Source organism: Chlorocebus sabaeus, chromosome 17, assembly GCF_047675955.1.
Source record: "Chlorocebus sabaeus isolate Y175 chromosome 17, mChlSab1.0.hap1, whole genome shotgun sequence".
Classification (NCBI taxonomy): Eukaryota; Metazoa; Chordata; class Mammalia; order Primates; family Cercopithecidae; genus Chlorocebus; species Chlorocebus sabaeus.
In genome coordinates, this window is record NC_132920.1 from 29211168 (window position 1) to 29234598 (window position 23431).

Consider the following 23431-nt stretch of genomic DNA (forward strand, 5'->3'; position numbering starts at 1 on the left):
AACAAGTCAGAATGAAAAACTCCATGATACATGGCCATGCGAGTTACACAGGTTTCATTCTCATCCTGTCCAGCAACATGATCAGTATCTCAGAGAGGCAGACAAGGAAAACGTCAGAAGAGAAACTTACCGGACATGTGAGTTGTAGATGTTAAAGGACAGACAGACAACAGCTAGGACAATGCCCAGGCTGGAGAGAACCGAGACGGAGATAAAGAGTTTCTGTGACAGGAAGCGGAATGTCTTGATGACCAGGGTCTGGTCAGCTGGGGGGGACCCTCCTGCATGGCACAGGGGAGGAGGAGGGGAAGGGAAAAGAGAAGGGAAGGAGGACAAAGGAATGAAGACGGGATAGAAGAAAAGGGCAAAGAACTAGATTGCTGACAGACTTCAGTCATTGGCTGGGGACATGAGGCCCTAACTGCACTGAACAGAGGTTACCGCAGGCAGAATGCTCAGTGCCACTGGGGCCGTTAGGAAGCAACCAGAAACGAGATGAGAAGATGGAGTGAATGGTCTATCCATAGGTTGGGAAATGCTGAGGCATGTCACCAAAGTTGTAGTCTTTGTTTTTGTTTGTTCTTTAAGTTTTTCTGTCTTTCTTACAGCAAAGGAAAATGGGAAGAGAAAGAAGGGGATAACTAAAAAATGTTATAAGGTCTCTTATAACCCAAATCAAAGTTTCAAACGACAATTATTGAATCATAAAGCTAAAAAGGCCTTGAAGTATCTAGGGTGGACACCTAATCTTAAGACAAAAAAAAAAAAAAAGAAGGAAAACTAATCTGAAATTTTAATCCTGGCAGGGTGATATTCCCAAAGATGTTTTCCAGTTATTATTACGGGTTCAAATTTGTCAGAGTTCACCAAAAAAACTAATTGCAATTTGCTTAGTTTTTTTTTTTTTTTTAAGAATAATTTAGGCCATGCAGCATTTATAGCAACCCAGAACACTGTCCTAAATTCAAATTGTAAAAAAAAAAAGGGCAAAACTCCAGCAGTGCTGGGAATGACTAGATTTCCACTGGGCAGGGCAGATGGCAGCCGTCTTCAATGGCTGGGCCTCCCCTTCATTCTCAAGGAGCCTTTCTTTTATCAGTAGGTCCCTCCTTTTGTCCCCCTTCAGTTTCTCTCCCATGTCCTATCATTAAGGCCAAGTACACAAAGAATAACTGCTTACTTTCCCTCTTTAAAAAGTATATTTTGCGGGATGAAGTACTACCTATTAGGTACAATGTACACTATTTGGGTGACAGGTGCACTAAACGCCCAGACTTCACCACTATGCAATATATTCATGTAACACAACTACATGTGTACCTCTAAAATTACATAAAAATAGGAAAATTTTTAAAAATGCATATAAAAATAACAAGCACATTTTGGCAGATGACAATTACATGAGGTTTTCCCTCCTCCTCCATAGTTTAAGCAACCGTTAAACTAAAGAGACAGACAAAGAGACAGCTCTGGGCTTGAAGTAGCTGGTTCAAATATATCAAGACACCAGGACATCTGGGAAACCCAAATGGAGTTTCCATTTCCCGCCCTCTGCCCACCCCCTGCCTCTAATCCCCAGTTACCCCAGCAATGTACTATTAAAAATAGTATAACCACCGCCTATTCCCTCTCCAAATACACCAGTCTCCCCTACCCACGCCTTAGGGGTTGTATTCACTCTCACTTAACCCTTTCTCCTAGCCCAGCTGCCAGCCACATACCAACCTAATAGTCTCCACCATTCCATCCTCACTCAAAGGCATGACTTTTTCCCTCGATTGTCCAGAGGGGCTGAAGGAAAATACAAACAAGATCCACTCACCAATCCACTTATCTGTTTTGGACCAGGAAAGATCATCCTTCGTGCTGTCATAGTAGCCAATCTTCTTGTAGCTGCCACCTGGGCAGACGACAATAAAAGGAGTGACCACAGGGAGCCAAAGAGCTGATCCTAGGCATTTTCAACTTCCCACTTCCCTAGAGCTTTGCATGGCTGTATCTGATTTTATTTTCACCTGAGGCCCTAAAGGATGCTTGGAAGGACCTACGAGTCGCTAGAATCAGCAACATGACTTAAAAGCAATATAAGGTGGTTCCCAAGGCAACTCAAATAAATAAGAATATCTATGTTTAAAAGTCTTCAGTGAGGAGGCTCCACAACATGTCTGCCACCTATTCCATTCCTCACACCTCTCTCGGCGAGATGTCTCTCACTTTGATTTTGGCTTCTAAAGCTTTACACATATTTCTGCTTATTCTTCCTCTCATGATGGGCAGGCTCTATTTTCCCAGTGGCTTTCATTTTAATTTTAGAACATTCTCTTCCGTTGGCTTAGGTTTTAATTCCTTGGATAAGTTATATCTGCCTCTTAAAGCGCCATTGAGTAAAATTTGGTCACTTCTAAGATTTCTGTTCCAGAACTGTTTCCGTTACCATAACTTTTCCTTCAAAAGCCAACTCACACTCCTTTCACCATGGCTGAAGTCCACTTCCTCTTGTCCTGGATACAAAGAGGAGCTGAGAGGATGTGGAGGTGGGGAGAAAGGAAGAAAGAAACTTTTCACAGGAGGCCAAGAAATAGCTCTCTTGGCCATGCCGTAAAAGACTGAGAGCTAGGTGGAGCAGAAAAATTAACTCCTAGAAGTTCTGCAAATACCTAAGTGTGCTAAGTTTCAAGAAAATACAATCTACAAAAACCAAGCTATACACACTGAAGATAAATTAGAAATGATAGTTTACACAGCAAGGAAATTTGGCGTATTCCCTTAAAAAAAAGCAGCAGTTCTCCTAGATTCAGCTTTCTTGAGTCTAACTGACAGGTCGTCAACCTCTCAACCCAAGCCACTCAAGGGAAAATTTGTGAAATGAATGGAAGCCACTGGGAAAGAGAGTAGCTGTTTTTAATTTACACACCTCTTTTCTTTTCTTTTTTCTTTGAGACAGAGTCTCACTCTATCACCCAGGCCGGAGTGCAGTGGCATGATCTCGGCTCACTGCAACCTCTGCCTCCTGGGTTCAAGTGATTCTCCTGCCTCAGTCTCCCATGTAGCTGGGACTACAGGCGCCTGCCACCACACCCAGCTAATTTTTTTTTTTTTTTTTTTTTTTTTTTTTTTTGTATTTTTGGTAGAGACAGGGTTTCACCATGCTGGTCAGGTTGGTCTCAAACTCCTGACCTCATGATCTGCCCGCCTTGGCCTCCCAAAAGTGCTGGGATTACAGGGGTGAGCCACCACACCCAGCCTACACACTTCTTTTTGAGGGCAAAACCAGTGCAACTCAAAGACATCAATCTTCTTGTAGCTAAGCTTTTTATTATTATTATTTACAAGCTTGATGAACAGGGTTAAAAGAGAAGGGCAGAAGTGGGGAGGTGCCAGGGCAATCTTGTGATGTCTGTGATATTCTTCCCCAGGTGGCATCCCAGCCCAGCCCCAACCGGGCCCCCATGTCCAGTCCCCTCCTGCCCCAGTACTCACCCTGCAGCTGCTCGATAAGCGTCCATGCCATCCGAGAGCCACTGGCATCAAACACCACATGGCCCTGAGGGAAGGAACATGTGGAGGAAGGCAAAGGGGATAAAAGCAGGAGTGAAAGAGAACATCAGGGACTCTTTAAATCCTTCTGTTTTTGATGTAATTGAGCCTCTGAATGAATGCTATTTATGGCATTTGCCTGCATATAGGACATACCCCAGATGCCCATACCCTAGATTTTAGAAACATTATTCTTTGGAGAAGGAGCTTCGCTCATGAGATTTGAATGGGAAAAAATCCCCAGACAGAACACCAGCAGGTTTCTGGTTGTGTGGCCTAAGCAAGTCAGCAAATCTCTCTGGAAACTAATCTTTTCATTTTAAAAGCAATAAGAAGATGACCTTTCAGACTGTTTTGTCTTTCAAAATCCTACAATTCTCATCTGACTCATGAATACTCGGACTAGTTTGAAAAGAAATGAGGGGAGGGGTTTAAAAAAATGGAATACATCCTTTTTCCCTCTAGTCTTTGACGGGTTTTTTGAATTTGAAGATCCCTACTTCTCTGGTCAGAGACTGATTATTGCAAAGAAGTAACTAAGAAAAACAGAGAATGCATGTTTGTCGAAGGTGCTTCTCGGGAGTCTCTCTTGAGATTGGGAAGACGGGGAGTATGAAGGAAGTTGTTGTAACTCACAGAGACACCCTCAAAGGACGAGGAGTTCATTGCCCGGTAGATTTGGTCGGTAATGGTCTGGTTGTTGTAGTTGAAGTCCTCCAGGCGCACGCCAGAACGGCCGCCTCCTCCAGATGTCTTGTTCAGGGCCAATGCCAAGGCCCAGATGGCATCATAGGCCAGCGGTGCCTCCTGGAAACCTCCTGTCTCCTCAGGGTGTCTTTTCAGTCGCTTGGTTAGTTTCTCCACAAATTCCTGGGATGTCTTGGGAGGAAAAAATCATGAGGAAAGAACTGAAATGTGTGTGGGTGTGGGGGAAGGGGTGCAATCCAATTCTGGCTCAAACACTTCTACTTGAATGGATGGTTTGTGTTACTGTTGTCAGATTGGGCATATGTACATTCAAAATCTTTAACTATACCCATGTGTCTGCCTTAGATCGGAAGCTACTAGACTAAAGCAGGGATTAGCTGTGTCCAATGGTCTTAGTGTGTATAGTTGCTAACTCAGAACTGCAAACAGAGAAGTTTGACAAATAAACACTCTGGATAATGAGTGGCAAAGGATGGAAGGTAGAGCTAGAGTACAGGGGGAGACATGGATATTCCAATGAAGAGTTGTGACATTGATGGTCTCTGATCCTTCTGACTTTCTTCATAGAGTTAACTCAGGATCTAACAGCTCCTACAATTCTGAAAGATTCTAGAAAAGGTGATAGCACAGTCTTCTCACTCTGCTTGCCAACCAGGAGGAATTTTCTTCAGCGTGCTAACTTCTTGCCATTCTTGTGTGCTTTCAGTTCACTTCCTCTTAGAGGGCTTTTGGAAGACTGAAAACTACAGAAATATCCTTCACATTTTTGAAGTCCATTACTCAATCCTACCCACACCCCTCTTAACACTCAACCTTCTTTTTCCAAGAAAGCTAAAAAGAATTATAGTTCCTTTAACTCTCTCATGAACTGGGTCAAGAGACCGGACTTCATATACCTTGCAGTAACCTTGTTTGGCTAAATAACTGTAGGTAAATTATTTAACCTCTTGGAACTACATTCTACATACTGAAGAAAATCACATCATTCCTTCCTTACCTCACAGAAACCATAGAAGGAAAAGCTTAGCAACTACTTCTTGGGAAACCACAAGTAACACACAGGGGACCATACAAATAATTGTTTGGGTTTGGAATGTATTAACACATACACTAATGAAAGAATAAATAGATGAATGAAGAACAAATAAATAACTTTGTTCCTCATGCCTTGCTCACTTTTTCTCCAACTTTCTAGAGAGATGGAGAAGTGAGATATGCAAAGGGCACAGGCAGTGTAGAGCAGTGGTTACTACATTGGGATTTGAAGCAGCCTGGGCTTTGAAGATGCCTGAGTTCTACCCTTGGGTAGAATGGGCCTGGGTTCTACCCTTGAGGACAAGATCAAATCCCATCCCTTTCTTAATCATCAGCATCTAGCACTGTGCCCAATCATAATGAAGTAACAATAAATGTCCATTGGATAAGGCCAGTGAAAATACTATGTAAAGTATTTAACAGTACATATACACATCATTATACATTTGTCCAAACCCACAGAATATATAACACCAAGGGTGAACTCTAATGTAAACTATGGACTTTGGGTGATTATGATGTATCAATGTCGGTTCATCAGTTGTAACAAGTGTACCACTCTAGTGGAGGATGTTGATAATGTGGAAGGCTAAGTATGTGAGTAGTATATGGGAAGTCTCTGTACCTTCATCTCAATTCTGCTGTGAAACTAAAACTGCTCTTTAAAAAAAAAATATGCCAGGCACAGTGGCTCATGCCTGTAATCCTAGCACTTTGGGAGGCCGAGGTGGGCAGACTGCCTGAGCTCAGCAGTTCAAGACCAGCTGGGCAACATGGTGAAACCCCATCTCTATCAAAATACAAAAAATTAGCTGGGTATGGTGGTGTGCACTTGTAGTCCCAAAAATGAGGGCTGAGGTGAGAGAATCACTTCAATTTGGGAGGTGGAGGTTACAGTGAGCTGAGATGATTCCACCGCACTCCAGCCTGGGCAACAGAGCAAGGCTCTGTCTTTAAAAAAAAAAAAAAAAATTTTTTTTTTAAAAAAGGCTTTATAAAAAACAAGTCAGGCTTGGCACAGTGGCTGGATGGCTCATGCTTGTAATCCCAGCACTTTGGGCGGCTAAGGCAGGTGCATCACCTCAGGTCAGGAATTCCAGAGAGCCTGGCCAACCTGGTGAAACCCCGTCTCTACTAAAAATACAAAAATTAGCTGGGTGTGTTGGTGGGCTCCCGTAATCCCAGCTACTTGGGAGGTTGAGGTAGGAGAATCGTTTGAACTCAAAAAGCAGAGGTTGCAGTGAGTGGAGATCACGCCAATTGCACTCCAGCCTGGGCAACAGAGCGAGACTCTATCTCAAAAAAAAAAAAAATTAGCCAGACTTGGCTGGGTGCAGTGGCTCACACCTGTAATCCCAGCACTTCAGGTGGCCGAGGAGAGAATCACAAGGTTAGGTGTCCAAGACCAACCTGACCAACATGGTGAAACCCCATCTTTACCAAAAATACAAAAAAAATTAGCTGGGCATGGTGGTATGCGCCTATAATCGCAGCTATTCAGAAGGCTGAGGCAGGGGAATCGCTTGAACCCAGGAGGCAGAGGTTGCAGTGAGCTGAGATCGCACCATTGCACTCCAGCCTAGGCAACAGAGCAAGACTCCATCTCAAGAAAAAAAAAAAAAAAAAAAATTAGCCAGACTTGGTGGCATATGCCAGTGATCCCAGCTTACTTAGGAGGGGCTGAGGTGGATGGATGGCTTGACCCCAGGAGGTCAAGACTGCAGTGATTGCACCACTGCACTCCTGCCTGGGCAACAGAGGGATACTCTATCTCAAAAAAAAATAAAAATAAAAGTCTGTTGGATAGATAAAGGGATGAATTCATATTCTAATCATTTTACCTGCTATGAAATCTCAAACAAGCTATTAAACCTCACTAGTTGGTTATTCAGCTTTAAAATGAGAATAATACTATCTAAAATAGTGTGAAATGAAATTAGAACATGTATAAAAATGCTGGGTATAAAGTAAGTTACATTTTTTCTATGTGAATTTCCTTGACTCTCAACCTCATCTTTGTTACTGATACTCAGTTCTATAATTTCAGCCAAATATTTCAATATTTCAAGTCCATATTTCTTTTCTTTTTTTTCTTCTTTCTTTCTCTCTCTCTCTTTCTTTCTTTTTTTTTTTTTTTTTTGAGATGGAGTCTTGCTCTGTTGCCAGGCTGGAATGCAGTGGTGCGATCTTGGCTCACTGCAACCTCTTGGTTTCAAGAGATTCTTGTGCCTTAGCCTCCCAAGTAGCTGGGATTACAGGCACGCAACACCACACCCAGCTGATTTGTGTATTTTTAGCAGATACAGGGTTTCACCATGTTAGCCAGGCTGGTCTTGAACTCCTGACCTTGTGATCCGCCTGCGTCGGCCTCCCAAAGTACTGGGATTATAGGCGTGAGCCACCGCGCCTGGCCTCAAGTCCATATTTCTAACTGACTCTGAGGCATTTATAAATGTATGATGAATAATCTCAAAATTAAAATATCCAAGACGAAGCCATTTTTCCTTACTCCCAAACAGTTCCCAGTAAACGAGACTGAAGCCTTGGAATCACATTAGACCCTTTCAAATCACTGAGTCCTCTTAACTCTTTTGTTGAAATGCTTCATTGATATCGAACCCTCCTTACACAGGATGATGATGGTGATGGTGATGATGATGACGATGATGATGATGATGACGATGGCTAACATTTACAGTCCTTAGTATGTATCAAGCATTTTCCTAGGGAACCTATATCACCTTATTTAATCTTCAAACAATCCAATGAGGTGTTATTATCCCCATTTTAGAGATAAGAAAACTGAGGCAGAGAAGAGTTACATAACTTGCCTGAAAAAAATTATACTGCTAGTGAGTAGCAGAGGTAATCCATACTTTTACCAGCCACACTACACAGTCTCTGTACATGAGACTGCCTCTCTCCAAGAGCACCTGCACAAATAGCGGCTACGCTAATACTTTGAGCAGTCCTTAGTTTCAAATTGAAAGATTGGTCTATTCAATCTTCAGTTCAACGTAAATACGGCATAAAAAAAAAATCACCCAGATGGAAAGGGATTAATCTGCTCAGCACGACGCGGTCCCCTGCCCAGGTCGTCATACTCTGTGCTCACGCCAGGTCACTACCACAAACACGCCTAACCACCGGGGGCACCACTGCTCCTGCCACCCCAAGAGTAGAGAAGAGTAGAATGCTTCCCCCTTGAGTCAGTAAAGATACAGTTACAGATTGTCAAACAGAAACTCTACTCTGCAGCTTAAGGAAATCTGAACAATAAAGACCCCTCAACCCATAGCAATTAATCAGCCAAGTGCAAATCCTCGTCTGGCTCTCAAGAATGAATGCTCGACAGTGGACTAGAATGTGTATGTTGAGGTAGCTTTTTAGTTTGTATTGGTCCTAGGTCTGATGGGATCTCTACCCCAATCAGAATTTATTTCCTCACAATCTTATCTCCAGGATGCCACCTCCCACATTCCCCTCTATCCCACAGCTACATTTCTCTAAAACCACCCTAACCTACTCTCCAATTCCACATATGGCCCCTAAAGATGTTTTCTCTAAACTAGGGTTTCTCACTCTCTGCACTATTTATTAACATTTTGAGCAAGATAATTCTTTGTTGTCAGGGGCTGTGCTTTGTAGGATGTTTAGAATCATCTTTGGCTTCAATACATTAGATATCAGGAGCATGTATCCCTCCCCATCCCCTACCCTCAACTGTAACAACCAAAAATGCCTCTAGATAGTGTAGCCTCTGGTTGAAAACCACTACCCTAACTAATAGTTCTCAAGGTGTGATCCCCAGACCAGTAGCATCAGCATCCCCAGGAACTTGCTAGAAATATCAGTTCTCAGGCCCTAGCCCAGATCTACTGAATCAGAATTTCCAGGGGAAGGGTCTGGTAACCTGTATACTACCTTTCCAGGTGGTTCTGACGGATGTTAAAGTTTGAGAACTGCTGATCTAAACGTAAGGCCATCCTTAGGGAATAAAAGCAACTCTGCTTCTTTTCTAAGTCTCCATGGCTCCGGCCCCCTAAGTCCAACCCTTGCTTTGATCCACTTCTGTTGGTGCTGTTTGATTCATCTATAACCTCTCCTGCTCCTAACCTGTTGTCAAGACTGCTTCTATCCCCTCCAGAAAATATTGGCTTCCCCACTGGCATTTTAGGCTGGTCCCACTGGAAGCCCTACGGACTCTATCTTTCTCTAGAGACAAAAAGCCAGAAAGGGACCTTCCAAGTCTTCCTGCCCCCACGCTCAGGTGTCCCTCTATGTTCCTGACCAACTCTCTGTTCTCTCTCTCTTTTTGTTTAGAGCTGGGGGTCTCACTATATTGCCCAGGCTGGTCTTGAACTCCTGGGCTCCAGTGATCTTTCTGCCTTGGCTTCCCAAGGTGCTGGGATTACAGGTGTGAGCCACCAGACCCAGCCAAATCCCTGTTTTCTGTCAGCCTCCTCTAGCTCCCTGCTATAAGACAGAATCAATGATCGGCGGGTCCTGGGCTCAGGGCACCAACAAGCCTTTCTGGCTTTGGTAGCCAGTTCCAATACTGTCCCAGGTTCAGGGATGACTCACCTCTTGGGTACTCTATGGGAAAATGATCTTCCAAAATTTTTTCATTGTATTTTTCAACTAACATACCTTAAAACATAGAGTCCACTCAGAATGTCCCAAAACAGTGTGTATGACCAGAGTCCATGTGGCAGCAGATCTTTCATCACAACGCACCACCAGAGTCAACTTCCTAAATCTTATTTCTCCTTTGCTCAGAAACTGCCAGTAGCTAAAAAGTGTTAGCAGATAAAAGTACAAACTTTTTAGTCAGGCTTTATAGTTTTCCATGGGAAGTGATGAGACAGAGCAGTTTGGAGTCAGATTTAACTAGGATTCAACTCCAGCTGGACTGCTGAGTAGCTGCATGACCTGAGACAAGTCATTAAACCACTCTGAGTCTCATTTTCCTGGTCTACAAAATGTAAATAATAAGTCCGTATCAGAGTATTGCTGTTAGGATCCCTGAAATCATGAATCTAAGCTCCACATAAATGCCACTGTTAGTAAAACTTTTTAAATTAAGCTATTTGGGGGCTTTACAACCATTAACTCACCCCTAGCATGTTCTCCAAAGCAGGTACACACTTGGTATAATAAGTAGACACACAGGTGGACGTATCGAGCTTATCCCAAATTCCTGTACTCTTTACAATGTAGTGCTGAGCAACAAAGAAGCCTCTTCCCCTACGCCCACGCCCACACTCACTTCTGCCCCTCAGCTGCAAGACTGCCCCAGCCCTCCCAAATCAGAGAATGCGCCTGCTCGCTCCAAGTCTGTCATTAACCAGCTGTCTGGGGCTAAATGATTTCAAAAGCCCCTTCTCCATATAAAATTCTAAAAAAAGAATCATTAAAAAAAGCAACAGGATCCAAGCTAATTGCATATCAATCATGAGTGAATATTAAGCAACTCTAAAGTACTAACGTAAATCACCAAGAAAATAAAATGCAATCCTGCCCAGACACAGCGCTCCTGTAAAGGTGTGCTTACGTATACAGCATCCATATTATCATTAACGCCGGCTCCTCCTCTGACTTCTCACCAACTGCTCCTCGTCTCCATGGTAACAGCCCTTCCACTCTTTAGGAACCTACTGAACATACAATTCTATCGTTTTTTTTTTTTTTTTTTCTTTCTCCTACCCAAGGAAGTCAGAGCAAAGGTAGGATCCACAGGAAACATAATGCAGACAAGTCCAGGGTGGGCACAGTGCCCTCTTCTCCTTTATATCCAAATTCCACACCCTCTCCCTGGCACCTTCTCCCCTGCAAGCCTCCCTCAGTCCCCTCCACCCTCCCAGATGCCAGTCTGCAAGTTCCCACACCCTCACCATGTTGGAAATGCTGCGGGTGTTGGCAGGATTCAGCATGACAATCTCAGTGGTGATGTGGCCCTCCACGGCCTCAGTCATCTCATCTACTGTGCAGTTGATAGAAGGGTCGTAGATCTTGAACCAATTGTCAGCATACCACCCAATGAGGAACCAGACATACTTCTTCCCAAAGAGACGCTCCTTGTACACCTGAATACAGAGGAGGATGGCTGGGTTTTTGTTTGCTCGTTTGTTTGTTTTTGTCTTATCTCACTTGACACTATTTAGCCTCTTGGGAATCAGGGAAGAGCAGTAGAACTACAAAGAGAAATCTGCAAGTATTGGGGATGGTAGGAAAGGCTGACAATTCCTCCTTCTAAGTTACTCCCCAGTCCCTGTATTTCTGAGTGGCCTTTTCCAGTCAGTCAGGACAGATGGAATTTATAGGCTTCTCGGGAAACACAAAGCAGTAGAAAAATGAGATCTGAAGAAAGTATCGTGTGTGCAGACAAGGGATGCAGTCAGAGCCAACAGACAGAGACATCCTATGAATCGTCACCTCAGATCATATGCTATCAACTCAGGCACAGATGCCGAAAGGAGGCCCCACAAGAAAACCAAGGGGAATTCCCACCCAGTGCCCCTCCCTCTTCAGATCCAACTCCACCTCACAAAAAACTTTCCGGGCTTCAGTCTCATAGAAAAGTCCCACGATGATTCGGGCATCCTGGCGCTACAGAACAGAGAAAGAAACAGCTCCTGAGGGACGTCTGGGAATGCCTGAGGGGCTAAGCCAGGCATCTTCGCAGCTTTGATTTCCCATGCCAAAGTGCTTAGTGCAGGGTAACGCTCAATGTATAGTGGATAAATGTCAATTGGAAGATGGAGCTAAACTTCCCCAGGAGATGCTATTGCCTCAGAGAATCAAAACCTGCCCCTGCCTGGCTTTCCTCTCCAACCAGCCACTGTCCCCCAGCTTGGTTCCTCTGTAAACAGAGCCCACCACTTCCGGCCATCTGACCTTCAGGTTTTTGACAGGCACAGCCGGATCTGAGAAGAAACTCTGGCGGAAAGTAATCTCAATTCCAGCCTCCTTCACTCGTTCCTCCAGGTCGTCCAGAGTCTTGGGTGGGAATGAAAAACAAGTTGGAAAAACACAGGTGCGTGAGGGAATAAAGACCAGAGAGGTTAACTGGGGATTTCAGAGCAATACTCAGATAGAGCAAAGAAACAGCCCTTCTGAACCTTCCTTCAACAGCTCTGTCCCTGAAGTGAGGAGTTCAGGAAAGCGTCTGGTCTTAGGATATGGCTTCCAAGTGGGAAGGTGAATGATGAGCCCCTGCTGAGGCTCTGTGTGGAGGAAGCCACTCCATTCACCCACTCCTACCACTGAGGGCAAAGATGGGGGAAAGAAACATAGAGGAACCAGGAAAAGACAAGGCGAGGACTAGGACAGACAGCATGATGTCAACCTCAAGAGGCAAGTGGGCAGACAGACAAAGAATGGTCTGAATCAGAGCAAAAGTGGGGGAGGATTAAAGGGCCACTGAACACAGTGGATAGAAGACCCAAAGAATAGAATAAAAGGAAGGGAGCAGACTGCCTTCTTCAGATGTAGAGCCTGTATTTCCTCTCTACCTCCCCAAATCTCCCTCTCCCCACTCAACCTTTCCTTGTCTGTTGGCTTCTCTCTCTTAGTGCCAACTACCAGACCCATGCAGCTGTCTGTCTGCCCCTCTCTCTCCTCTCCCCCATTCTCTTCTCTCTCTCTCTCTCTCTTTCTCTTTCTCCTCTCCCTCTCTCCCCTGTAATCCACTGGCTCCATCCCCTGTTCCCATTCGCACCCACCCACCACCCCCCTTGAGAGCCTCTGGAATCTGCTGCCTTCCTGGATTCCTATCTCATCTTCCCTCCCATCTCTTGCCTCCACTTTGGATTGAACCTAATTTAACAGAATTGAGTCACTCGGGGTCTGTCTGTTGGGAACAGGGCATTAAACAGGGGGAAAAAATCGTAAAATCATAAAGACAAAGAGGATTCCAAAAACTCAACTCATTCTTTCCTCTGGCTACAGAAAGAACATGCACTTAATCCACATGAAATGCGTTCTCTTTTAATGAAGAATCAAGCTCTCGCCTCTAAAAGTGAATCTCGCATCACATCTCCCTGTGCTGGAATGTGAGCTTATGTCCCTTTAGCCCTTGCCCAACCCCTCCTCACCGAAGTGAAGACCTCAGTGGTCTGCTGGATGGTAGCAATCTTCTTCCAGCCCCACTTTTCAAAGAGTTTCACGCGGGTAGGGTTGTGGAGTGTGGCTGACGGGTGCGTTCGGAAGAAAGTGGGGAAACGCTGCCGGTTTGACAGGGCTGGTGAGCTGGAGCCATAGGAAAGCTGTGGGGCAGGGAGAGTGAGTGCAACAGGGTCTGTTGACTGAGGACACCAAGAGTGGCTAAGAGTTTCATTAACCCTCTTTCTGTCTTTCAGTTTCTCTACCTTACTCTCTCCAAACCTCCCCACCTCTGGTCTGCCTAAGGAAAAGTGATTCTCAAAGGCCCACGCACCCCTCATAATCGGGATGCTCTTTCACTGATCTAATTTCAATCCCTTCTGAAGAAGGAGGTCAGCTGCAGTACTGTCAGGCCACTGTTGCTAGGACGCTGCCTAGCTCAGGTCTGCAGAGGACTCTGAATCTTAGAAGCAGGTCCCCCGCAATCTTTTCAATACAAACCCACAATCACGATCGTCCCTTTAGTAGAGCTCAAAAGGGAATGACCCCATCTTTTGACCCCCATAGCCCTGCTTACCACAATGAGGTTCCACATCCTAGCAGCCTCAGCCACCAGTGTGGAGACAGAGCTGCAGCCAGGCATAAGGATGATCTTGATAGGGTCGTTGTAGAGCAGCTCATACAGGTATTTGGTGGCTTGGCCTGGATCACACTGAAAGACAAGAGAAGAGATGAGGGCAAGTTCTCCGGGGGCCCCTCCCCTGTCTACAATTCCTACTCTTACCTTTCTCGAACAAATTAGTTCCTTTCTCAATTACTCACTTTCATCATTAATTACCATTTTCTTCTCCTTTCTGGCATCTCTTCCTGTCAAGAGTCTTTTTTCTCCTCTTTCATTAAACTTCCTTCTCTGTCTTCCATTTGGAGCCTTACCCATCACCTCTCCTGCACACCCCTCCTTTGGTATTAATGAATATACCACCTTATCTCCTTTCAGCTCACCCTCAGACCCTTCCCTTTGTCACCAGGCCCTTTACCCCATGTTTCTATGCTCCAAACACCAGTGGGTAGAAAAGAGTCAGTAGGAATATGGTAAACTCTTTCCATGTCCCCAGGCAGCTTGCTCAAAGCCATATTATGAAAATTCCTTCCTCACCTCTGCAAACCCCTTCTCCCCACCTTCCATTTGTTTCCTCCCTCTTCTCTTTTCAGAGCTAGTGATAAGTAAAGAGAGAGCAGGAACAAGACCAGTAGGGGGTCCCGCTCAGTGATCCATCCCTCCTGCTGGGCCCTGACATTTGACAGGTCCATTAGAAACAAAGACACTGGGGGGTGGAAGTGGGGAAGAATGTAGGATGAGGAAAGAACAGAGAGAATGAATAGAATGGAACTCTCAAGAAACCAGACAATTTGAGAGGTGCCTTAAAGAGAGGCTTGGAGCTAGGGAAAGTAAACAAGCAGAAAGCTGGAGAAGAAAGGAAGCCTGGGAGGAGGGGAAATGGGGGAGGAAGAGCCAGCCTTGGGTCTCCCACTGCCTGTTCCCCTCCTGCTGATATATGACATTTCAGAAGCTGCTGGAACCTCAGTGCATGTGAAGACAAAATGGCAGCCAGTGGGGAGCCAGGGCAGAGGGGACACAGACAGGGGGCTCAGGGGACTGAGGAGGGTGAAATGTTGCGGGGAGGAGAGGATAAGTAGAAAGGAAATAAAGAAAGCACTCTGGAGCCTGCTTACCTCCCACTGAGGCCTGACATTTGGGACACGGTGGGAAGTTGGAGAAGGGGGAAACAGGGGAAGCTGTTGGAATCTGAAGAGCCAGCACTCACTGAGAACTCTGTTGCCCACCCTACCCTCACCCTGGCCAAGGGCAGTGTTCAACAACATTAGAAGGTTTTCTCTTTATGCCTCCCACTAAGGCAACTTTGTGAATCTTTACCATTCTCAGGACCCACCTTCCTGCACTCTCCCCACATCTATTACTCCAGATCCTGCTCCCAGCTTCTCCCACAGCCCCTCGGTGCCCCTCCACTTCTCCTCTAAAGACAGGGTTAATAGGAATAATGAGGACATACAAGAACATATAAGATACATATCAACAGGGCAATGCATGCCCCCCATTTTGTTTCCTGATTTCTTATCTACCTTTTCTTGCAACCCTTTCCCTCTTCCACACACTGTTCATCACTGCAGATTCTCTCCACCACGTGATTCTCTCCCCCTCCCCAGTAGACTTCCTTAGTTCTCCTCCCTCTTTTTGCTCTTGCAATGATCTGGATTTGCAGGCAGGAAACCGACTCATTCCAGTTGACACATTCCGGTTCCTCTGCCTTCCCATCCAACCCTGCTTGCTGCCTCTGGTATGTTCTCCTCCAGTTCCCTTCTCCCAGTTCCCACGTCTGCTCCCCACCACCTCCAGGGAATCACCTGCCATGGTGGATGAGTTTGAGCTCACAGCCAGGCCTCCCCTATCTCCTGTGATCCCCTATCATAAAGCCTGCACCCATCTCTCCCGGTAATTTTCTTCACACTCCACTCCCCATAGCCAGTGATCTCTCTGACCGAGTCTGACCCTCTACCAGATCTGATCCTCTATTTCTCTTCCTGCCTCCCGTCCCCTAATACCTAATTATTTTCCTGTACCCTCCTGCTCTTCCTACAGGCATTCTGGGGTTAGCTTACAGCTCAGGAATTCAGCAAGACAGGATGTCTATTGGTAAAAATACAGATAAATACTTGGGATTCATCCCTGACCAAGGAGCTAAAATCTGTATTTTTAACAAACTCCTCTGGTGATTCTTATGTACACTGAAGGTTGAGAACCATGAGAAAGTAACAGTCAAAGGGGATTTGAAGTTCTCCAAGCTCCTGACAATTCTTGTGCTCTCTTCTCAAGTACCCTACTTTCAACCTCACTTCTGTCCCCTCACACACCTACCACACACACACCTATTTCTAGGTGTATAGTGATGTTCTAAAGAATGAATATAAACCCTTGGACCACCCCAAGGTTGATCTTTGGTAAGATCACCAAATTCTCACCTTTTGTACTCTCTTTCACCCTAACCCAATTCCTTAAGTCTCTGGGGCCCCATGTCAGTAAAGATAAATTTGAGGTCTTAAATCTCCTTCCCTGTGTCACATCCTTTCCCACACCCCCAATTATTCATGTAGGAGAGAGGGGTGGGAAAGGAACCTCATTATAAGCTATCCCCTAATACCCCTGGACACAAATTTGCTTACCTTCTCTCTCCCTCAACTCACCTCCCTATTCCCTAAATCCCATTTCCCTTCTCACATCCTAGAGGCCACAATGCTATAAGGGAAGATTAAGGTCAGGACCCAAGTTCCACAGGGTGCCCCAAGATCTCTCATTATCCCCACCCTACCTCCTTGCCCCTCTTCTCCACTGCCATTCTTTTCTGTTCTCTTCTCCCTATATGCTGACTCTTCTCCATCCCAATGCTATTGTGGGGGTTCCCATGTGGATCCCCAATCCAAATCATTTCCCAGTGCTTTTGCCCACCTCTTGATCATTAGCCTTCCCCAATCTCCATATGCCATCTATCCCACAGTCTGGGAATGCTCAACAGGGTTGGAAATAGAGAGATGAGAAGGAGTCAGGTAGGGCTCACCACTACCTTGCTGTTTGTTATGATAAATAAACTAGAGCTCTCAAGTCTCTCAAAATTTTCCTCATTCTGTCTCTATTCCTTTCAGCTCCAACCTACGCCAAGATTTTACCTTGTTACCATGGTAAATATAAACCCCCAATCCAGCTCCCCACCTCTGACATTCCCTCCACCCCCAACCCATTCCAGGGTTAGTTTACTCCCTCAGAGGATCAGTGTCTCCCAATACCTTAAATCCACCACCAGTTTCCCGAAACCCCTACACTTCTGCGAGACTCCCGCAGCGGGGCAGAAGGGTCTGCCTTGCAGCATGCTTAACCATCTTGAACCCCTAGACCCTCATCTTGGACCTCCAGCCCCTGTGACTCTCCCCGAGCTCCTGCACCTCCAGCCCATCTCCTGCCAGTCACCCAAGGGAGGGGTCTGCCTCGCAATCCCAGAGACGACTCAGACAGATGGAGGCGCGTGCAGCCGGCTGGCCCCCTGCCCCGCAAGCCCCCACCTCCCACCCACCCCCATGTCCAGGGCTACCTTGCTGTCGTGGTGGATGAGCTTGAGCTCATAGTCCGGCAGGATGTCCCTGCGGCTATTCACGTCCTCCAGCGCCATCTCCACCGCGGGCTGGCAGGCCTGGCCCCCTGGCCAGCCCCCACTCATGGGAAACAGTGCCCCGATGTACACTGCGCGCCGTTCTGAGGAGGGGTGCGGGGGGACCCGTGGGTGAGGCCGCGGAAGATGGGGGGAGTGGGAGGCCCACACCGGAGCCACCCCTGCCGCCATCACAACCAGAAGCGGCAGTGGCCACCCCACCCGCGGAAAAGGGGCCCCTGGCCCCATGGCGTGGGGGGCAGGGGTAGCTGTTGGGGAGCGGAAGGAGCTCAGGGGGGACACTTTTCCCGGGGAGGGCTGCTGAGAGGGTGCCGGGGAGGCGCCTCCATCCCTGGTTTTGTGGGGAGGAGGGGGCGAGGGCCCCGGAGAAGCAGGGAAGGTTGGCTTCCTACAGCCCCCGCGGCTCTCGCCACCGTCGCCGCCACCGCGGACTCTCCTCGCGGACTGACTGACCGACGGAGGGGAGGAGGAGGAGGAGGAGGGAGATGTGGGGCTGGGAGGGGGCTCTGACGTCACGGACGGCGCGCGGCAGCGGGGGGTGGGGGGGCGGGCGGGAGCTGGGGAGGCAAGAAGGGGGCGGGGAGGGAAGCGAGCGCCTTGGTGGGAGCGACAGTCGGAGGGGCGGGGAGGGGAGAGGAGGGGGGATGCAACCTCGAGGAGGAAAGGAACGAAAGAGGAAGGGAGGGATCTCACTTAAGGGGACCCGAGGGGAGGAGAAATGGGGACGGGGCGTGCCAGGAGGGCGGGGTGGGAGGAGAGAGCCGCCGGAGGCTGAAGCACGGAGGAACCAGAGGTAGGAAGGGAAGGATGCGAGTGGGACGGGAGAGAAACGGGGCTGGCGCCTGAGGTCTGAAGTGGGAGTATGAGTCGATACAGTGAAGCACTGAGGGTGTGGGGGGAGAGGAAACGGTTTTGGAGGGAATGAGTTGGGTGCGGAAGGGAGACTGGTTTGAGGGAGTGGTGGGGTCGTGGAAGGGAGCCTGGGGCTGGGTAGACAGAAACCTGAGAAAGGGAGACGGGACATGGAATTGAGAAAAGACAAGGGAAGGGGTCCACGGAAGGAAAGGATGTGGGGAAGAGCGGGAGAGCCTGGCCAGGGTTGGGATGGGTGGGACGGGCTGAGGAAGTCCATTAGGTGAAATCCTAGGAGGCAGCAGGCTGGAAAAGGTTCCAGAGAAGGTCGCAAGAAACCCCACAGGGAAGACGTGGTGGAAGCTCAGGGTCTCCCAGCACCCTGCCGCCCTCTGCTGGGCTCTGCCTGACACCGGCGAGGCAGTCTGGGAGGAGGTGGAGCCCAGGGAAGTGTAGCCAAGCAGGGACACGGAGGGACCGCAGCCCTGTGGAAAACCGGGACTGGAGGCAGGAAACAGGTAGGGAGGGAAGGGGGTGGCCGCAAATTGGGGTGGGTTGGGGAAGGTGACAACGGACGACGCCCCGTAGCCTCAAGGGCAGAATTTCAGGGGGTGGAGGGTGCAGAGTGAAGGGGAGGGCATTGCAGTGCACGCGGTAAGGGTTTCTCATCTCACCTGAGTGTGGCGTTCGATTCACTGGCAGCAGGAAAGACGGGGATCAGAGAAGAGTTACCACTGGTGCCCAGCTTCCCTGGCCTGATCCCCAGCCCCCTCCCACACCTGTCCATGCTGAAGACCGGGGAGGGCAGAAGCCTGCGTTTCTGAGGGGAGGGTGCCTGGGGATAAGAGCAAGGTGGGTCTGGGGATCAGGACTTATTTTCTTCTTCGAGTTTTCCTAGGACAACAGAATTTGAGACAGGAATGCCAATAGCTAAGTTTGGGGCAGATCTTGGTTCTGTGGTGCCTGAATATTACAAAATTGGGAATCTTTAAGAAAAAAATTACACATACAATTGGCTTTAAGCAATTGCTGTTAAAATCTTATTTCTGCAATTTTTACAAAAGCCTATTACCATATGAACACATATCCATCGAGCCCTCTATATTATTACAGCACAGGAAGAGGGCCCTGTAGGTGAGAAACCTTGAAGCCTAAGTTTCAGTAGTGTCATAAGTCCACCCCTGGATGGCACTCTCAATTTCCAGAATAAAATGGTAAACTAGAAGCAGAATAACTGAGTTATGTGAGGAAAGTAAAGCCCAAGGATCTTGAAAGAATCTACCAGGGTAGAGGAAGTATGAGGCATAGGAATGAGATGACTGCACCCCAGGAGAGAAGATGGCAGAGAGTTCGGGTGCCTAGAAAAGGGAGAGTTTGTAGAATTACATGGCAAAAAAAAAAAAGTAGACAGACACAACACTGATTCCCTTAGGGAATAATGGAGGTTGTCTGGGAGGTATAGAAAGGACTGTCTTCTTCCCACCCCATCCCTGAGTTGTTCTTCATCTTCTGATAGTGCTGCCTCCAATTTTAAGTCTTTTACCCTAATATGTTTCCACCCCCAGAGCTCTGCTTCTCAATTTTCTCAGTACAATGTTTGATTTATTTCTGAGACTTTACAATAAATTAATTATATAAGGAATGGTGAGGGATCAATTCTAGAAGAGGGTGATGCAATGGAAAGTTCTAAGTTTAGAGAAAGGGAAAATTGGAGTATTTAAACCTTAAGAAGGTGAGAGAGGTGAGATTCATAAAGGAAAAGAGAAAACGTGAGGCTTTAAGACTTGGGAGCGGAAGAAGATTTTTTTAAAAGGTAAAAGAAGGAAGCCCACAACCTACAGAGGATACCCGGGACTGCAAGAGGAAGTTTGAGGCAAGTGATGGAGGAAAAAGGGACTTTCATCTCCCCATTTCCAATGTCCTCCCCCCCATTTTTATAGCTCCCCATTCTTTCCCATTATCCATTCCCACCCCACTCCCATCCTCATACAAGCGTCCTCATCAGCTGCATGCAGGCAGCTGTTCCCCTCACCCTGGCAGTGGGGCTTGGGGGTGCTCCACTGGCCCTGACTACAGATGCTCCGGGAGCTGCCCACCAGATGGAAGTCGGGGTCACACCGGAAATCCACCCGGGCTCCGTCCAGAGCTGGGAGGTCCCCACCCGTCAGGAAAACCTTCCCATTTTCCAGGGTCAAATAAGACTTGGAGCAGATTCGGACTGTGGAGAGACAGGAAAATAAGAAGAGAGGCGAGTTGGAGAAGGCTCTTTCCCTTTAAAGAGCAGGGGACTCAGGTGTGGGTTTGGGTCCACAAGCATCCTGCTCTAAAGAAAATCACATGTGAAAAGGATTTGCCTACCTATCTTCCAATCCTCCCTTACCTCTGCAAGCATCCACACATTCCCGAAAGAAAAAAAAAAAAATACCATTGTAGGAACCCAAGATGGGGCTATAAGCACACAAAATGGGATCTCTTCAAAGTCAGCTACAGTGGGCGGTTCTCTGGCTTTGAAATATGTAGATGTATATAACTTTGGATGCACAATCAGATTTTCTTATTATAGTTGGCTTCTATTAATATTAAACTGGCTTTTGTTTATTGGGCATATGGTCTCTGGGTTGGTGACAGAGGTATTCAAAAATGTGATGAAATCATTTTAGAATTTTTTTGTCATATCTGCCATTAATGATCCTCAAAGAGAATAATTCACAAGATGAATTATCAATGTTATAGGCCAATGATCAGTGGCCTAATGAAGGGAGGACGAAATGAACTGTGCAGGCTGCTAGCTCTACTACCTCCAACCGCACAGGCAAAACCCCTCTTATGTAGTAGTCTTTCAATAAATGTATTTGTGAATTTTGGTATACTGGATTTAAAGTGCTGACTTGCAAGCAGTAATGGTAAGTTTGCGGCAGGAAAAGGAATGGTCTTGAAGAGGGGAGGGGCTTCCGAGGCTACTCACCACAGCGGCTGGGTGTGTCCATATCTGTCCAGGAGCCGTTGGCCAGGCACTTGCGGACCTTGGGCCCCACCACCTCGCGCTCCCCCCGGCACACATACTCAATCTCATAGTCCACCGGCAGGAAGTTGATAGCCTTCACCTGGTCCCGAGTCAGGCCCCGGTACCTGATGCCCCCTTCCCAGGGCGGGTGTATGATCTGGCAACCTAAGGGGTGAGTGGGGGAGGCATACAGAGAGGAATGGTGGGAAAGAGGAAAAGGCAGGCTCCCCAATGGGAGGCAGGGGAGGGTAGGGCGTGGTCTGTGGGCAGGCTGGGGACAGAGGAAGAGGGATGGGGCACTAGAGGGTGGGAGTGGGGACAGGTACAGATCCCCTGGCTAAAGGACAGAGAGTAAAGGGCCAGGGTTAAAGTTGACGAGAGAACCCACAAGTGGGGAGGGAAGGGTGCTGGGTGGAGGTAAGGAAGAAAAGTAAAGAAATCATGAAGGGTATGATATGTGGGTGGAGCTTTTATTTAAAAAAAAAATAAAGGCTAAATGAGGATATTTGAGTTGAATTAGGACGGGAGGATAAAGGGAGCCTTATAAGATCATCTGGACAGCAAAGTGGGACCAAGAAAAGGGAATAGTTGAGGTAGTAATGAGGGGCTGGGAAAGGGATTGAGGCGGAGAAAATAATGCATAAAAAGGTGGTATAGTGTAGTAATGTGGGCAGAGAAAAGGGGTGCTGGATAGTAACGTGGGGTGACAGAAAGAGGTCAGCAGTAGTAAAGTGGAGCCGAGCAGAAGGGGTTGCCAGACCGGGATGATATGTGAGACTGACGGGATCGTGATGAGGACCAGAAATGAGGAGATGCAGGGAAAGGGAAGTGGGGCGAAGGAGGGCCCGAGGTCGTCGAAGAAGGATGCACCTTCCGAGGTGGCGTTGGGGGTCTGCGCCCCGCCCGCGCCCGGGGGGCGGAGGAAGAGTGGAGCCAGTAGCAGCAGCAGCAGCAGCATCTAAGTGAGAGGCGGCCATGAGGACGGGACCGAGCCCCGCCGGCGCGGCCCGTACTCGGAGACTACTCGACCTCTTGCCGGTTGCCTCGCAGGCTCCGACTGGGCTCAGCCCGGGGACCAAGAGAGCGCCCCGCGGAGGAGGCGGGGGCGGAGCCCCGCGTGGGGTGGGGGGAGAGGAGGAGAGAAAGCCTGTCCCCACCCTCCTCCTGCCTCCCTCGGCCCCCAACCCTCCCGGGACTCCACCTCTCACCACCTCCTCTCCCCCGGCCCCCGCGGCTCACAGGAGCCTGGCTTACCCACGCTCCCGGGATCGGCCGCCTCAGCGCTCCCCGATTCCATCCCCGCGGTTCCTCCTCTCCCCTAGCCCCGCTTCCCCCAGCTGGGCCCTGCGCCCACTGCCCCCTCCCCCACCACGCCGCGCGCCCCTCTCCGAGCCCTGCTAACCCGGGGCCCTGGCTCTTACCTCGGCGCGCCGGCCCGGTTCCCCGGCTCTCCCCGGGCCTCAAGGCCCCAGGCCCGGCCGCTCCTCCCCGCTCCCCCCCTCCTTTCTCCTCCACCTTTCTCCTCCTCCCGTCCCTCCTCCCCTCGAATCCAGGCTCCAGCCTGGCCGGGGTCTCTCCCCTCCTCTCTCGCTTCCCCCAAACCCCACCCCTGTCTCTTCTTCCCCGGGGCGGCGGCAGCCACGGGAGCGGGGAGCTGGGAGGGAAGGAGGCGGCGCCGGGGACCGGTGAGAGCTCCCGGGCGGAGGGAAGAAGGAGGGTGCAGGGGAAGGCAGGGCGGGGGGAAGAGAGGGGAAGACCGGGGAGAGGGCGCCTCCCACAACCCGAGCCCCGGGAGCCGCCCCGGATCCCAGCCCCGCCCTGGACCGCCCACAGCGCAGTGGGGCGGGCGGCGGAGAGGCGCGCGGCTGAGAGGTGGGAGAGAGGGAGGTGCGCTGGTGCACACGCACTCGCCGGCGGGCACTGGTCACTACCGGAGGACCTGCGGGCAAGACTA

At 48.4% G+C, this 23431-nt stretch overlaps 1 protein-coding gene and 1 long non-coding RNA gene across 8 annotated transcripts in view; both read right to left on the bottom strand.

Moving 5' to 3' along the window:
• The window catches only part of GABBR1 (gamma-aminobutyric acid type B receptor subunit 1), a 49745-nt gene extending 26518 nt beyond the window's left edge, over positions 1-23227 (bottom strand). Inside the window, exons 1-15 of one of the 7 annotated variants that reach the window (XM_073005775.1) lie at positions 22899-23219; positions 22348-22435; positions 21439-21642; positions 20506-20691; positions 19148-19168; positions 17544-17704; positions 13961-14095; positions 13377-13547; positions 12178-12279; positions 11824-11889; positions 11175-11366; positions 4174-4416; positions 3481-3544; positions 1823-1900; positions 131-281 (exon numbers count right to left, since the gene is read on the bottom strand). In XM_073005775.1, coding sequence (XP_072861876.1) covers positions 131-281; positions 1823-1900; positions 3481-3544; positions 4174-4416; positions 11175-11366; positions 11824-11889; positions 12178-12279; positions 13377-13547; positions 13961-14095; positions 17544-17704; positions 19148-19168; positions 20506-20691; positions 21439-21642; positions 22348-22435 — 1862 coding nt within the window. In that variant the 5' untranslated portion in view covers positions 22899-23219. Of the gene's footprint in view, positions 1-130; positions 282-1822; positions 1901-3480; positions 3545-4173; positions 4417-11174; positions 11367-11823; positions 11890-12177; positions 12280-13376; positions 13548-13960; positions 14096-17543; positions 17705-19147; positions 19169-20505; positions 20692-21438; positions 21643-22347; positions 22436-22731; positions 22836-22898 lie in introns of those variants that run through there. The other 6 variants (XM_073005776.1, XM_007973305.3, XM_073005777.1 and 3 more) reach the window with 6 other exon arrangements.
• On the bottom strand, positions 7395-11160 carry LOC140708848 (uncharacterized). Its single transcript, XR_012089085.1, has 2 exons — positions 10835-11160; positions 7395-10072 (listed from the first exon to the last, which is right to left on the bottom strand). It is a non-coding gene; the product is annotated as an uncharacterized lncRNA (long non-coding RNA).
• Positions 23228-23431: the final 204 nt, after the last annotated feature.